This window comes from Lampris incognitus, chromosome 21 (genome assembly GCF_029633865.1).
Source record: "Lampris incognitus isolate fLamInc1 chromosome 21, fLamInc1.hap2, whole genome shotgun sequence".
In the NCBI taxonomy this organism is placed as follows: Eukaryota; Metazoa; Chordata; class Actinopteri; order Lampriformes; family Lampridae; genus Lampris; species Lampris incognitus.
Window position 1 is genome coordinate 10729542 of NC_079231.1, and position 15461 is coordinate 10745002.

Below are 15461 nucleotides of genomic sequence, written 5' to 3' on the forward strand. Positions count from 1 at the left end.
GACCCGTACGGTATCCGACACCGGTCAAAACAAATTCTGCCAAAACAAATGTCATTTAAATGGCACAGATTTGAGTCCGGATGGCATTGAGTTTCTCCGTGTTTAGTCCAGTTCAGACAGGATTAGTTTCTCCGAGGGAGGGTAGATAATATAATTGTAAACTACTAATAAGACACGGTAGCCCCTAGCTAACGGGTCTGACCCTTTAGCCGAGCGGTTAGTGACGTCGCCTTATGGCGCAGCACACCCTGTAACGAATCCCGCACCGCGCAAGAAAATAGCCGGTTACATAATCAATGACAAGGCCATTCAGTCATTTTAATCCCGTGCGGGTGGGCCATGCCGGGTTTCTTACCCTTCTATCCAAGTCATAATTCCAGCCACAACCACAGGTGGTCTGATCATTTTGGTCCCGTCCAGAAAGACGGCCGTGTAATCTGAGTCACATCACGAGTCTCCAGACTGTTGAGAACAATTCCGACTCTCACATGAGGAAAAATGTGGAGATTTCAAGACGAGGCCCACGTTTTGGCTCCGTTGCTACTGCGTGTAATATAAACGCAGCAACGCAAAAAGGGGGTTCTTTACTTGTCAACCGTCTCGTTTTCGCTCTCTCGGACACCATGTTGGATTTCAGATTTCAACTGGCGCGAAAGTGACGTCGCCATCCTGGCACGTCCAACAAATTGCGCCCCTCTGACGGCCAATCTACAAGTCGTCCAGGTCGATGACTTAAAACTTACCGAGCACCCATGAAAACCTTTTATTACCCACGTCACCTTGTAAAACCAAGCCCGTCCGAATGGGGCTCGTGCGTGAGTTTGAGGAAAAACAGGGGGTCATTTGGTCTTTAATTTGCGCCCAGGTGGCGGGTGAGAAACACCGACAACGCTGCCCGTCCGGACAGACGTAACACAGGTGTAATGACCGCACCTCCCCTGGGGAAACTGACCCCGTCCCAGCACGACCTTCTGGTTGCAGGTGACCCTTTATACCGCAGCGCTCTTCTCGTGCTCGGGTATATAGGACGCGAGCCGTCCTCCATACAACCATAACAGGATTACGCTGAATACTACGGGGCCTCAGACCTGCTCTTTTACCTTCAGGAATTTGGATTTTTCTTCTTTTTCTTTTTTAGCGTTTCCCTTTTACAGCAACAATAAATTATTTGGCGCGAGCTTCAGCCAGCCTGAACACTGTCCAAAGTAGTGATTAGCATGCTGAAGAAACGTCAGACATGGAGGTAATGGAGGAGGTCCAGAGCTTCTAGCGTGTGGTAAATAACGGATTACTTGTCTTCTCCAGCGTGGGGCGGACAGCACCATGATCGGCATCCATCAAAAAAAAAAACCTCTCAGATTTGACGTACACATGTAAGACCGGCGGCCAGAGCCCTCACGCACACCTGGGCTCAAAACGTATTTGCATGTGGTTTGGGAATATTTGAACTGCCCGGAGGGCGTTTGGTTTGCCTCGCCAGACACTTAACCCGCCTCCCGAGTGGAAACGTCGCCTGTGAGATATGATGAAGCGCTCCCTGCTTCTTACTTGTATATCCTAATATGTGCGTTTCCTCCTGCAAGTATATATGTGTCTGTTTTTGCACTCTGCAATTGTTTTTGGAAATACACCTGTGGGAAGTTTAAGAGGTTTAGAAGGTCCAAGGGCGAGGAAACAGCACATAAATGACATCGCACATAAACCTCCAACTCAAGTATGAGGAGAGAGAGAAAAAAAAGGTCTAAATTGCAGGTACCTGGTTTTTCCAAGAATCTGCTGCGTGTGTGTGTGTGTGTGTGTGTGTGTGCGTGTGTGTGTGTGTGTGTGAGTGTGTCTTGTTTGCCCATTCCTACTTCTTTGGATGGGGGAGGGAGGGCAGCTGGGGGTAATGGGGGTGTCAAGAGAGGAGGGGTGTGTGTGTGTGTGTTGGGGGGTGAGTGTAGTCCAAGAGCTGGGCAGCGAGGCCGAAGCTAACAGGAGGCTCTTTGTTTAGCAGGCCGGGTGTGCATCCATCGCTCTCTCTCTCTCTCGCTCTCTCTCTGTTGGCAGCACTCTGTGACATCTGACCTGACATCACTTCTGTCTGGTAGTGGTACACACAGACAGAAAGAGAGAGACAGACAGACAGACAGAGACAGAGACATGAAGGGGCAAGACGAAAATGTATAATCTAATTGCTCTTCAACTTTGATGCAGATCGAGTAATAAATTAATTTCACTTCCCGTATCACCCATGCTAGAAGTGACCAGTCAGGTTACTTTTACTAAAGAGGTCAAGGGTCAGAGTCACAGCCCCCTGACATTTTCCTAGCCTGGTTCCAGATCCCTTTTTTCCCACTCCTTTTGCGAATTTTGTCCATTGATTCAGAAGTCTGGTGTTTCTCTCATTATTCACAGTTCCCAGTTGGAGAAACAACCAAGCCAATCAGCTTTTTTGTGGGCGGGACTAACATTTGTGATGTCTTCAAGCTGAGCCAGTGCCAGACAAATTAACAGTGACAAAAATGCCAACGGCCATTGATGAAATAGACACTGCTATCAAAACTGTTTTAAATCCTCCCTCGTTTTTCCAGTTGCCTTGTGTTTGCTGGTTTGCTTACCTTGTCTTTAAAATAATGAGCTTGTGAAACTCGGACCAATGTTTGGTCGCACTTAGCACAAATCCCTCTGAAATAGACACCCGGTCTACTTACGGGAATAATTGCAGTATCACTTGAGCTGTGCAGCCGTTGTACTTTGGCGTTAAGGCTGAATAGAGTTCTTGAATTTGGTATCCCCCCCTTGAACAACAAAATTTCTTTGCGTAAACAACATGTTTATTCAACACCTGCTGACATTCTTGCTGAACTTGCTTAAGCTAATGCAGTATACGTCTACTGACAGTGACACTGGAGCATCTTCCTGTTTCGCTAACATATCCTTTATGTCCAGGAGAGCTTCTGCTTGTTTACAGGGAGGAAAACTTCTGTTCAGAGTTCTATTTAAAAATTCTTCAAAAATCAAGTCCAATTATTTTAATTCAGTCAGACAGTTCTTATAATGTAATATTAATGTTAGGAGTCATTTTCTTCATCTTCAGAAGTATTATTTGATTTGTTATAGCTGTTTTAGCGCCCCCGCTCTGAACACGGACAATTCTGGGGAGGCTGACTTCACAAGACTCTTTATTGATAGCTAGCTAACTCGCTAACTAGCATGTTGTCGCTAGGCAACTATTCAAAACAGACCAACAGACTGTCCAATCAAATCAGAGTATTAGATGGTGTCATTTATTACCAGAAGCTGATCGGTTTTGTGAAACGGTGTAATTATGTTGACAACCAGGAGGAGAGTTTCTCCAAGAGATTTAGTCACATTTTCACATCAACAGCAGTTCAAACATTTACATCAAGAAACGCATTAAAAGATATATGAGGCTGGAAAACGTGGTTTTCATTGGACTGGATTTTTTAAACGAGAAAGGGAGATTATTTCAATCCTGGATGAAAATCAAGGGGTGAGAATGTTGGTAGGACAAAGAGAGCGAGAGAGACTGGGCAAGGCTCAGTCAAAGGGAAGGAAAGATGAGAGGAAGGATGCAATTGAATGGCAAGAAAGGGAGATGAAGAACAAATGAGAGACAGAGGGGGAAGAGCCAAGGAGAGCGGAAAAGAAAGAGAAAGGAACAGACATAGAGGAACAGAGAGAGTGGGGAGAGACAGCTAGCCAAATAAGAGAAGTCGGGGTAACTGGGGGTCTTATCTCCACATCCAGAACCTCCACACACCCTCCACGTCCCACAACACATCAAAGGCAAAGTAAAGGAAAAGTCAAAACAATAAATAAATGAAGAAAAACCACCGTGGATATTAAACTGAATGAATCTGACTCCTCCAGTGTGAACACACATCCTCCATTCGGTCATCGACTGAAAGAGAGGAAAAAGAGAGAGAGAGAGAGAGAGAGAGAGAGAGAGAGAGAGAGAGAGAGAGAGAGAGAGACAGCAGGCAAAGAGAGTTTTAGAGGAGCTGAAAGAGGAAGGGGAGTTTGGGATGAAGGGAGGAGGGGGGTGTGATGGAGGATGGGTTTGTGGGGATGGGAGGGGGGGCTCAGGGGAGATTGGGTTGGATTTTTAATAGAAGTCTATTCAACATTGATGAATGGGACTCCCGCCCTCTCCCCCGGCCATGGCCCACATCTCTCTCTCTCCCCCCCCCCTCTCTTTCCAGTCGTAGATTTAATTAAACGGGCCCCCTGTAGAGACCAAAGGCCTCTCCCTCCAATTGTACGGACAAGTGTGTGGAATACGCACGCGCACACACATTCACTCACTCACACACACACACACACACACACACACACACACACACACACACACACACACACACACACACACACACACACACACACTGACAGACAGCAGAAAAACACATAATTAAATTGCCAAATGGAAAAAAGAACCCTGTGAGGCAACTGTGGAACAACAGAGGATGGTGGTGTGTGTGTGGGGGGGTGCAGGTGGGGGGTAGCATTGGCCAAGATATACTTCTCTTATTTATCTTCTATTTCATCACTATTGAGAGACAAGGGTGTGTGTGAGAGAGACACAGAGAACGAGAGAGCAACAGAGAGAGAGCACGATAGAGATACAGAGACACAGAGATAGAGAGACAGACAGTTAAAGATGAGATCGTGTGTCTAGAAAAGCGTTAGGGTTGACTTTATGAGAAAGGGTGTTTGTGTTGCGTGCATGTGTACCTTTGTATGTCTGTTGTGTTCTTATACTATAAGCATGTGATTGTGTGTGTGTTTGTGTGTGTGAGAGAGAGTGGGAGTGTGTAATGTAGATGCAGATGTGTGAGGCCGTGTATGTTTGTGTAGATGTGTGTGTGAATGTACATGTGAAGATCAAACAACATACTAAATGCCATAATGAAAGCATTGTCTGCACAACAAATATCACAACATCCTCTCTTGTTCATATTTCATGTGCGTGTGTGTGTATCGCTGTGTGTGCCTCTATACAGCTCTTTCCATCTGTGCACCATGTCTTTGCAGGAAATACAAGCTGCATGACCAACTGGCTCCATTAATACCTTGAAAATAATCACCGCTCCAGTCCTGAAGAGCTGCGCGTAAACAAACACCTAGTTTGTGCGTCTGCTGGTTTATTTAAGACAACTGCTAATCCGTGCTTAAGTACTTGCTCATTTTAATGGTCGGTGTCTGGCAGGACTTTCCCTGGAAAATGATTCGGCATATAGCGTTTCACCAGCCAAATGAGGAAGAAGAAGGCCGGCAGTGTTGAGTTTTCTGTACTGCGTCTTGTTCTGTGGTGGAAGAAGGTGGATACGAGCATTACAGAAAAACTGTTAACACTATAATTACATTTTTAGGACTTTGCATGTACTTGTGAAAATGTTGGCTAAGAAAAATGGTTTCCGCTAAGCTAATGAGTGAAAAACATTAACGACGGGCTTCAGAGAAGATGTGTTCCTCTGCTTTAGAGAAGAGCAGCAAATGATCCAGGTAGACATTCAACACTTGAGCTGAGCCAGACTAAATCCATTGTTTGATGTACCTTCAAACTGCACACACACATACAAGGTGTCTACCGGTTTGTGTGACTCTGTGTAAGTGGGACACAAACCCTGAAAAACTGAACTACCCCTTTAAAGTGGAGATGAATACTGGGCTCTTTGTGCATCTCATGTCTGTCACGTCACCAGGTGACGCATCCTCCATTAAAGTGAATGGATCGAGTGTGTCCGGGTAGTGTGGCGGTCTATTCCGTTGTCTACCAACACGGGGATCGGCGGTTCAAATCCTCGTGTTACCTCTGGCATGGTCGGGTGTCCCTACAGACACAACTTGCCGTGTCTGCGAGTGAGAAACCAGATGTGGGTATGTGTCCTGGTCGCTGCACTAGCGCCTCCTCTGGTCGGTCGGGGCACTTGTTTGGAGCAGGGGGAATAGCGTGATCCTCCCACGTGCTACATCCCCCTGGTGAAACTCCTCCCTGTCAGGTGAAAAGAAGCAGCTGGCGACTCCACATGGAGGAGACGTGGTAATCTGCAGCCCTCCCCGGATCAGCAGAGGGTGTGGATCAGTGACCGGGACGGCTCGTAAGAGTGGGGTAATTAGCCGGATAAGATTGGGGGGGGGGGGTCCAAAAAGAAAAAAGACAGAGCGAGACAAAGACAGAAGGGTGACTAAATAATGTTCAGAGATTACTTCCTTATGAAACCCGAAACCCATCATCACAAGTATCTGTCTGAACATCTCCCAAACTTCATATACAAATCCATGCATGTGCACAGTGCAGGGTTGCCTGCAGTGGTCTTAGGTGTCTTGCTCATGGGCATGTTGGCAGCAACAGTCTGCAGCATAAATAGACAGCTGGCATCTTTAGTTTTTGCACAGTCATCATTCTTCACCAATATCCGCCGGGATTCAAACCAGCAGTCTTCAGGTTACCAGCTAGCTTTTGTTTTTCACTGTCTCCTGTCTTTCTCTCTGTGCAGACTGGCTCAGTTGCCTTACAAGACAGAGGACCTGGCCCAGAGTATGCTGCTGGTGATCCCACGGGACCGCATCTCTGCACAGGACGCCATGCAGCACCCCTACTTCAACACCCTGCCACCCCCCATCATGCAGCTCCGCGACAGTAAGGACGTATTTACTAAAGCCTTTATTGGTCACCGGGGAAGAGGATGACTGTATGTGTCGTACCACACTTTAAGATATTACCGACACAGTCACTTTCCAAATGTAGCCGACACTGATATCAACACTTGATGTCCAGTCATACAATGACTTTACACATGAACTACAAAGTACAAGTCCTGGAGAAATACTCGGTGTCACTAGGTTTCATGAATTAATTTGTGAGATCACCAATCCGGGACATTCAGCCATTCACCTCTTTGGGGGTTTTTTTTTTTGCAAAAAAGTTTTGTCTCATATGCAAAAAACACCTCCTAAAGCAGTCATGTAAGTTTGACTTGCAGCGTTAATATTTCTCACACTTATGAGGCCAAAGTTCGGCAGAGAATATAATCCCTCCATCCACTATCCAAGCTGCTTATCCCAATCAGGGTTGCGGGATGCTGGAGCCTATCCCAGCAGCCATTGGGTGGAAGGCAGGGAGACACCCTGGACAGGCCGCCAGGCCATCACAGAGAGACTATAATAATAATAAACTTGATTTGTATAGTACCTTTAAAAACAGAGTTAGCAAAGTGATTGACAGACAGCAAAAGCAGAATACTCGGAAAGCAATACGACAGAAAGCCAAACAGAAGCAAGACAAAATTAAGATAAATTCAAGATAAAACTAAAACAAGACAACAAAAGAGACAAAAATGCATCTGGGTAGTGTAGCGGTCTATTCCATTGCCTACCAACACAGGGATTGCCGGTTCGAATCCCCGCGTTACCTCCGGCTTGGTCGGGCGTCCCTACAGACACAATTGGCCGTGTCTGCAGGTGGGAAGCCGAATGTGGGTATGTGTCCTGGTCGCTGCACTAGCGCCTCCTCTCGTCGGTCGGGGCGCCTGTTCGGGGGGAGGGGGAACTTGAGGGAATAGCGTGATCCTCCCATGCGCTACGTCCCCCTGGTGAAACTCCTCACTGTCAGGTGAAAAGAAGCAGCTGGCGACTCCACATGTATCGGCAGAGGCATGTGGTAGTCTGCAGGCCTCCCCGGATCAGCAGAGGGGGTAGAGCAGTGACCGGGGCGGCTCAGAAGAGTGGGGTGATTGGCCAAGTACAACTGGGGAGAAAAAGGGGGAACCCCCCCCCTTTTCTTTTTTGTAGTCCGGGATATATGGTACTCTACTGTGATGCACAATGTCAATCCATTACTCTTCCCGAGTTAACTAACACACACACACACACACACACACACACACACAGACTCCTCAAACACGGCCCGCATATTTCAAAGCAGCGAGATGCGTTTAATATGAGAGCGAAACAAAAGTGTGGAGAAGATAAAAGCAGGAGACAAGATGACAGGTTACAGTAAAAACAAGCCAACCAAATGGATTAAAACCAATAAGACGACAGCGGACGGGAAAAGGTTTGTCTTTCACAATCAGAAACAGATTTTTTTTTTTTTTTTTTTTTGGCCAAGTGTGTTTCCACATTCCTGTTCATTACCCCAGATATGGGCGGCACAACGGCGCAGTGGTTAGCGCGGTCGCTTCACAGCAAGAAGGTCCTGGGTTCAAGCCCCGGGATAGTCCACCCGTGGGGGTCGTCCCGGGTCGTCCTCTGTGTGGAGTTTGCATGTTCTTCTGGGTGCTCCAGGTGCTCTGGTTTCCTCCCACTGTCCAAAGACATGTAGGTCAGCTGAATCGGCCATATTAAATTGTCCCTAGGTGTGAATGTGTGTGTCGGCCCTGTGATGGCCTGGCGGCCTGTCCAGGGTGTCTCCCCACCTGCCGCCCAATGACTGCTGGGATAGGCTCCAGCATCCCCGTGACCCTGAGAGCAGATATGCGGTTTGGATAATGGATGGATGGAAGTTTCCACATAGAAGGAATTTGTCTGGTTGGATCTGCATCAGAAAATACGCAAAACGCAACAACACAAAACGACAGGAAATACACGACAGCAGTAATAAAGGCAGAGTGAAGTGAAACTGTACAGTAATATAAATACAAACATGTGGGTAGTAACAGAAATACAAATACGGCTTTTTCATAAAAAATTAAATCGCCAAGTCCTGGATCGAGTCTTAACCCATAGGAGCTGAAAGGCGTCTCTGGTGTCTCTGTCCTGGTGTTGAGAACAGAGGACATGTACGCCGTGTCTACATGTCGAGGTCTCTGCTTGCTCCCCCCCCTTACTCCCGGCCCCCCACTGGCTGAGCGAGACTGACGTTTGGCGACAAGGTGCTGCGGTTTGTCACTTCACTCCGCCGGAGTCTGATTAAAGACACGGACGCCCCGCTGAGCCTGCAGATGGGCGCTTTGAACACACTCCACTGTCTCCCTGCCGCTTCCTCTGTGACTAAGAATAACTAACACACGGACACACACACACACACACACACACACACACACACACACACACGGAATTGGAGATTTTTGAAGGCCATCCTCCCGTCTGGACACAACTAACCGTCTGTCTCCTCAAGGACTTTGACAAATAGCGTCTTTTCAAAATCGGATATTTGCCAGAATAAGACGTGTGTTGTGTGGAAGCGTGCTTGGCTGATTGGCTCGCTGTTGGTCAGAGGGGGTCTCTCTACAAGCCTTCACACAGGCCTGGCAGTCTCGAAGCCTTGGACCCATATCAGAACTCGAAATTTAATACACGCTCTCAGTCTATCCCTTTGTCTTCCAAACCCATATCTGCTAAATCAGGTCACATTTTATGATGTAATGAAGATGTAATGAGATTATTCTGTCATTTCATACCACAGTCCATCTTGACTTTTACCCCAAAACTGGAATACTTGCCACAGAAGCGTCATCAGAAATCAGATTTAAGAGACACCGTTATTCTTAAACGGAGATGTTTTACAGCCCCGGTTAGTTGTTCTGCAACACAGACGAGGTACAAGCGTCGCCTAAACCTTCAACACATTTCCCATCATGCAACATCAACAAGTGCGGTTTAGGATGGCGGTTTCCACGGGTGGGTTTCAACGCAAATGAATGGGAGTGGGAATAGTGACAATCAAGATGGACAATTTAAAACCGTTCCCACTGCAGGAATTGAAAGTTAAAACTATAAATACGGCACAATGCAGACGAGATGAAAGATGGAGAGAATATAAACTGAGTGGGCGAGACGGAGAAATTCTTGAGGGCTTATGAAGCGAATGCCTCACCGCAGCAGAAAAGAGAAAGAAAAAAACAAGAAACACAAAGACGAGAGCGACTCGAGCAACACAAACCAGGTGAGAAAAGGAAGAACACAACAAGGCAGAGAGCGGCTCACAAACAACACATGAGGAAGAGGAACTCAGAAGAAGTAGGAGGAAATATGATCTTCAGGTTCCCTGACAGACTATGAAGAGGAGTTTAGGGATGTCAGCTCATCCCAAGATTAACTTTATGCATTTCCTTCTGGACAAAAAAAGTAAACACGACTTTATGTTCCCATCCATCCATCCATTATCCAAACCGCTTATCCTGCTCTCAGGGTCACGCGGATGTTGGAGCCTATCCCAGCAGTCATTGTGCGGCAGGCGGGGAGACACCCTGTACAGGCCGCCAGTCCATCACAGGGCCCCCCCACACCCACCCACACCTAGGGACAATTTGGTATGGCTGAGTCACCTGACCTACATATCTTTGGACTGTGGGAGGAAACCGGAGCACCCGGAGGAAACCCACACAGACACGGGAAGAACATGCAAACTCCACACAGAGGATGACCTGGGACGACCCCCTAGATTGGACTATCCCAGGGCTCGAACCCAGGACCTTCTTGCTGTGAGACGACCGCGCTAACCACTGCGCCACCGTGCCACCAGACTTTATGTTCCCATGTCTGTTATATATGTATATGTTTGCAGTATGTGGTTGTTCCTGTGTACTCATGTATTTGTGTATAGATGTAAACATGTATTTACGATATTAATCTCTACGGAGATGCATTTAAAAGTACAGTATCTATCTATCTATCTATCTATCTATCTATCTATCTATCTATCTATCTATCTATCTATCAAACTCCTGTTCCTGCTTAACCTAGTGACATCTGTAGGGATACTGGAGTTTGTTCTGTTATATCTGCTTGTTAGACACAACAACTTGCGTATGGGTGGCATAGCGGTCTATTCTGTTGCCTACTAACACGGGGCTTGCAGGTTCGAATCTCTGTGTTACCTCCGGCTTGGTCGGGCGTCCCTATAGACACAACTGGCCGTGTCTGCGGGTGGGAAGCCGGATGTGGGTATGTGTCCTGGTTGCTGCACTAGCACCTTCTTTGGTCGGTTGGGGCGCCTGTTGGGGGGGAACTGGGGGGAATAGCATGATCCTCCCACGCGCTACGTCCCCCTGGTGAAACTCCTCACTGTCAGGTGAAAAGAAGCAGCTGGCGACTCCACATGTATGGGAGGAGGTGTGTGGTAGTCTGCAGCCCTCCCCGGATCAGCAGAGGGGGTGGAGCAGAGACCGGGACGGCTCTGAAGAGTGGAGTAATTGGACAGGTACAATTGGGGAGAAAATCCAAAAAAAAAAAAAAGACAACAACTTCACTTCTTCAAACTCAACACTACCTGCCTTCCTCTTCCTCATCTGGCTGCCATGATTAAGATGAAAACACAGTCTCTGGAATAATCTTCCCCAATCCATTAGCTTCACTGAATCTTTGGACTGTTTTAAGTGGCTTCTAAAAACCCGTCTTTTTAGGCAAGCCTTTTTATAGATCCCCATCCCTGCCCTCTGATTTGGTTTGTTTTTAGCTTGGTCTGTTACTCCCTGTGCCGTGTTTTATATTCATTCAACTTATTTTATGCATTTACTCGTATTTTTGTGATTGAGTGTAAAGCACTTTGTAACTGTGTGTTTTCAAAAGTGCTATATAAATAAAACTTTACTTACTATGCACCCTATCATTTGTCCTGGCAAAGTTCCAGCAGACACCAACCATCCACATCACACACTACCGAAGACTTCCTGTGTGGGGAGTTGTACGTTAGTTATTGTGCTGAACATGCAGGAGTTTGAAAGCAACAAATGTGGTGTGTTTGCATGCGAGTCTGCAGGGTTGTGACTCTGCTGTGATGCATTTCTGACAAACAGACCATGTAGACAATCTTCTCAGGTGTCTGTCTGCAACACGCTGGACGTCATTTTGGAGGAACGTGGATAACTGCAGTGCTGTCTGAGCTCCATCCAGACTGGATGAGAGTCAGCAGGGCTGCTGTGTCAGAAACCAGCAGAGAATCTGCTGGAACCTGACTTTTACTTATTGATGTAGTACTATGTGTTGGTAAAGGTCTTCTACCAGCTTGGTCTGTCATCTCTGCTGGTTAGACACAACTTCACTTCTTCTAACTCAGCACTACCTGCCATCCTCTTCCTCATCTGGCTGCTGTGATGAAGATGAAAACACTATGCACCCTGTCATTTGTCCTGGCCAAGCCCTAACAGATGGCAGCCATGCAAGACTGAACTGACATTTTATCTTTCAGTCAATTTTTCCCGCTGGTCACAAGAGGAATGCCAGCAGTTATTTTAAAAAGTATATAAAACATCTTGTGTGCCATAAAACTACACATTTCAGCTGATAACTGTCCACTTCCTGTCATTTGTCCTTCCAGTGCCATTGTAAGTTAGATCTGAAACCATTTTTCAATGGTCACAATCAAAAAGCCTTTTGGGCATCCACAGGTCTGTTTCTCTCTGCCTCCTGCATCCACCTACATCACAACACTGTTCTACTGGGCGTGTGGGTAGTGTAGCAGTCTATTCTGTTGCCTACCAACATGGGGATCGCCGGTTCGAATCCCCGTGTTACCTTGGCTTAATCGGGCGTCCCTACAGACACAATTGGCCATGTCTGCGGGTGGGAAGCCGGGTGTGGGTATGTGTCCTGGTCGCTGCACTAGCGCCTCCTCTGGTCGGCCAGGGCGCCTGTTCGGGGGAGAGGGGGAACTGGGGGGAATAGCGTGATCCTCCCACGTGCTACGTCCCCCTGGTGAAACTCCTCACTGTCAGGTGAAAAGAAGCGGCTGGCGACTCCACATGTATGGGAGGAGGCATGTGGTAGTCTGCAGCCCTCCCCGGACTGGCGGAAGGGGTGCAGCAGCAACTGGGACGACTCCGAAGAGTGGGGTAATTGGTCAGGTACAATTGGGGAGAAAAAGGGGGGGGGGGGGAAAAAGAAAAAAGAAAAAGAAAAAAGCGTGTGTGCAGTTTTGCGTGTGAATAATACACTGATTGATAACAGTACATACAAAAAAAATCAAAAGAAATTCAAAGGTAATTTATCGTACACACACACACACACACACACACGGAAAATGAACAAATTATTGATATTAATGATTAAAGTAAGAATCAGTCGACCGTGAGGTATAGAGAGAGATGGTAAACAAGAGCAGAAAGAAGAGGAAAGGGAGAGGGAGGGAAGTAAAAATGGGGGAAAATGGGAAGACGGATGAAAACGAGAGAAAGAGACAGAGGAAAGAGGTGAAGCATTGTTTTGTACCGTCTTTTCTTGGCAATATTGTTTGAACGGTTTCATGCCAATAAAGCCCATTGAAATGAATGGAAAGAGACGAGAGAGAGAGAGAGAGATAATGAAGGAATGAGATATGGGAGAGAGGACTTGGAGGGAGGAAGCGACAGATTGAGGAAAACAAACAGAACAACGAAAGAGAGAGGGAGAAGAAGACAACACCAGGGGAAATGGAAAGGGGCGATAGAGATCCTTGCCAGCGAGAGGAATGAGAGAGAGAGAGAGAGAGAGAGAGAGAGAGAGGACAAATGATGGAGAGTCGATCCTCCCCCATCCTTCATATGGCCTCTCCTCGTGAACGCGGCCAGCTCAGTTTGGGATAATGGTCTGTTAATGAGAGCACAACCAGGCTAACGAGGCTGGTGTTCTTCCCGGTATGATTCGTGGAACACAGAACCGCTTTACCATCTCAAATCTGATGCGACACACACCTCGTTATCCACCACCACCCTGCTCACGTGTTTCACCATGAAACCACAGATTATGGAGCCATCTTTAATCGAAGCAGTCTGTTAGGTGTGCTAATCTGGATCTGATACATGCCTGAAAACAAGTCAACACTCCAAGTGTTGACCACCGCACACTGCACATTATTACTTACAGTCCATGAGACGAGGTTTGGATGCACCACTAGAAAAACACAAAGACTATTGGCTGCATGTAGACGTTCATTAATCTGATTAAGATGAGTGACTGAATTAAGGTGGTGCTTGGACTAAGGAGTCCCCGTGTGTTTAATTAAAACAATCTCTTCAGGTTCGAATCTCCGCGTTACCTCCGGCTTGGTCGGGCGTCCCTACAGACACAATTGGCCGTGTCTGCGGGTGGGAAGCCGGATGTGGGTGTGTGTCTCGGTCAGGGTGCCTGTTTGAGGGGGAGGGGGAACTGGGGGGGAATAGCATGATCCTCCCACGCGCTACATCCCCTTGGTGAAACTCCTCACTGTCAGGTAAAAAGAAGCGGCTGGTGACTCCACATGTATCGGAGGAGGCATGTGGTAGTCTGCAGCCCTCAGATTGGCAAATGGGGGAGCGACTGGGACGGCTCAGAACAGCGGGGTAGTTGGCGGGATACAACTGGGGAGAAAAAGGAGGTAACCCCCCCCCCCACACACACACAATAAAAACAATCTCTTCAATAATCCCAGTTTACAAGACCTGTTGGAAAGTCGAATCAAGGAACAGAAGTTATGTTGCTGGCGACCCCGTTTCCAACATCACGTTTGAGACTCGTCCATCCAAACACCTTAGTTTAATGAATACGAGCGCTGATTGTCTCGCTCCAGAAACGCCTGTTCATCGCCACTCGCCATGTCATCCATTGTCAGTATCTGTATCTCACATCCAGTCCAACCAATTTTCTTTCCTCTCTCTCTGTCTCATAGCGCTGTCCATCTTCAAGGTGCCCGGCGTCCGGCTGGAGACAGAGGTGAGGGACATCTTCAGCCCCAGTCGCAGGAACAAACCCTCCCTGATACCCCGGGCCAAATGCTGGTGATAGCCCCCACCCGCCTCCAGGATATCAAACATGGAGACAGCTGAGCTACATTTGGACAAGAAAGCGGAAAAAACAACAAAGACCACAAGTTTTTTTTTCTTTTTATGATTTGATTGATTTCTGTGTTTGGAATGTCGACTGATGGGAATTCCGAGTTGGCGAGATCATGTTCAGAAACGGATCCTGTGTTTTGGAATGAAACTCTACAAACGTTCCAACTTCTTTGTGGAAGAGGCAGCAGTCGGATGGGGCTGTGTTCACACCATTTAGTTTTTATTTTGTAGAAACTGGGGCCTCCTCAACCATGTTTGGGGCCCATAACATATGAAATAGCTGGTCACGCAGATGTTACAGATGTTTTTCTGAGCTGGTCCTGGTACACAACCTCCTGTTTACATCATTGAGGAAGACCCAGGTTACAGACAGATGCATGCATTTTGGATCCATCCATCCATCCATTTTCCAAGCCGCTTATCCTAATCAGGGTCACAGGGTGCTGGAGCCTATCCCAGCAGTCATTGGGTGGAAGGCGGGGAGACGCCAGTCTGTCCTGTACATTTTGGATACACAACATTTTTCTTCCAAGTATCGTTTGACCATGATGAAGAATAAAAAAACTGCTTTACTGGTTTTGACCAATGGAGGCCCAGTGCCAAACCGCGTGCATGTACCAAGAACCTACCTTGTCCCTCATGAGTCGTCGGCTCGTTTGAAATGCGGTCCATGTAATGTACAACTGTCCACAAAAGGTGGTTTTTCTGAGTCTGCCTCGTGCCCTC

At 47.2% G+C, this 15461-nt stretch overlaps 1 protein-coding gene across 1 annotated transcript in view; it reads left to right on the top strand.

The window, feature by feature from the left end:
• cdk15 (cyclin-dependent kinase 15) overlaps nucleotides 1-14682 on the top strand; it is a 47964-nt gene extending 33282 nt beyond the window's left edge. Inside the window, exons 14-15 of the mRNA XM_056301402.1 lie at nucleotides 6504-6646; nucleotides 14570-14682. Coding sequence (XP_056157377.1) covers nucleotides 6504-6646; nucleotides 14570-14682 — 256 coding nt within the window. The remainder of the gene's footprint in view (nucleotides 1-6503; nucleotides 6647-14569) is intronic.
• Nucleotides 14683-15461: the final 779 nt, after the last annotated feature.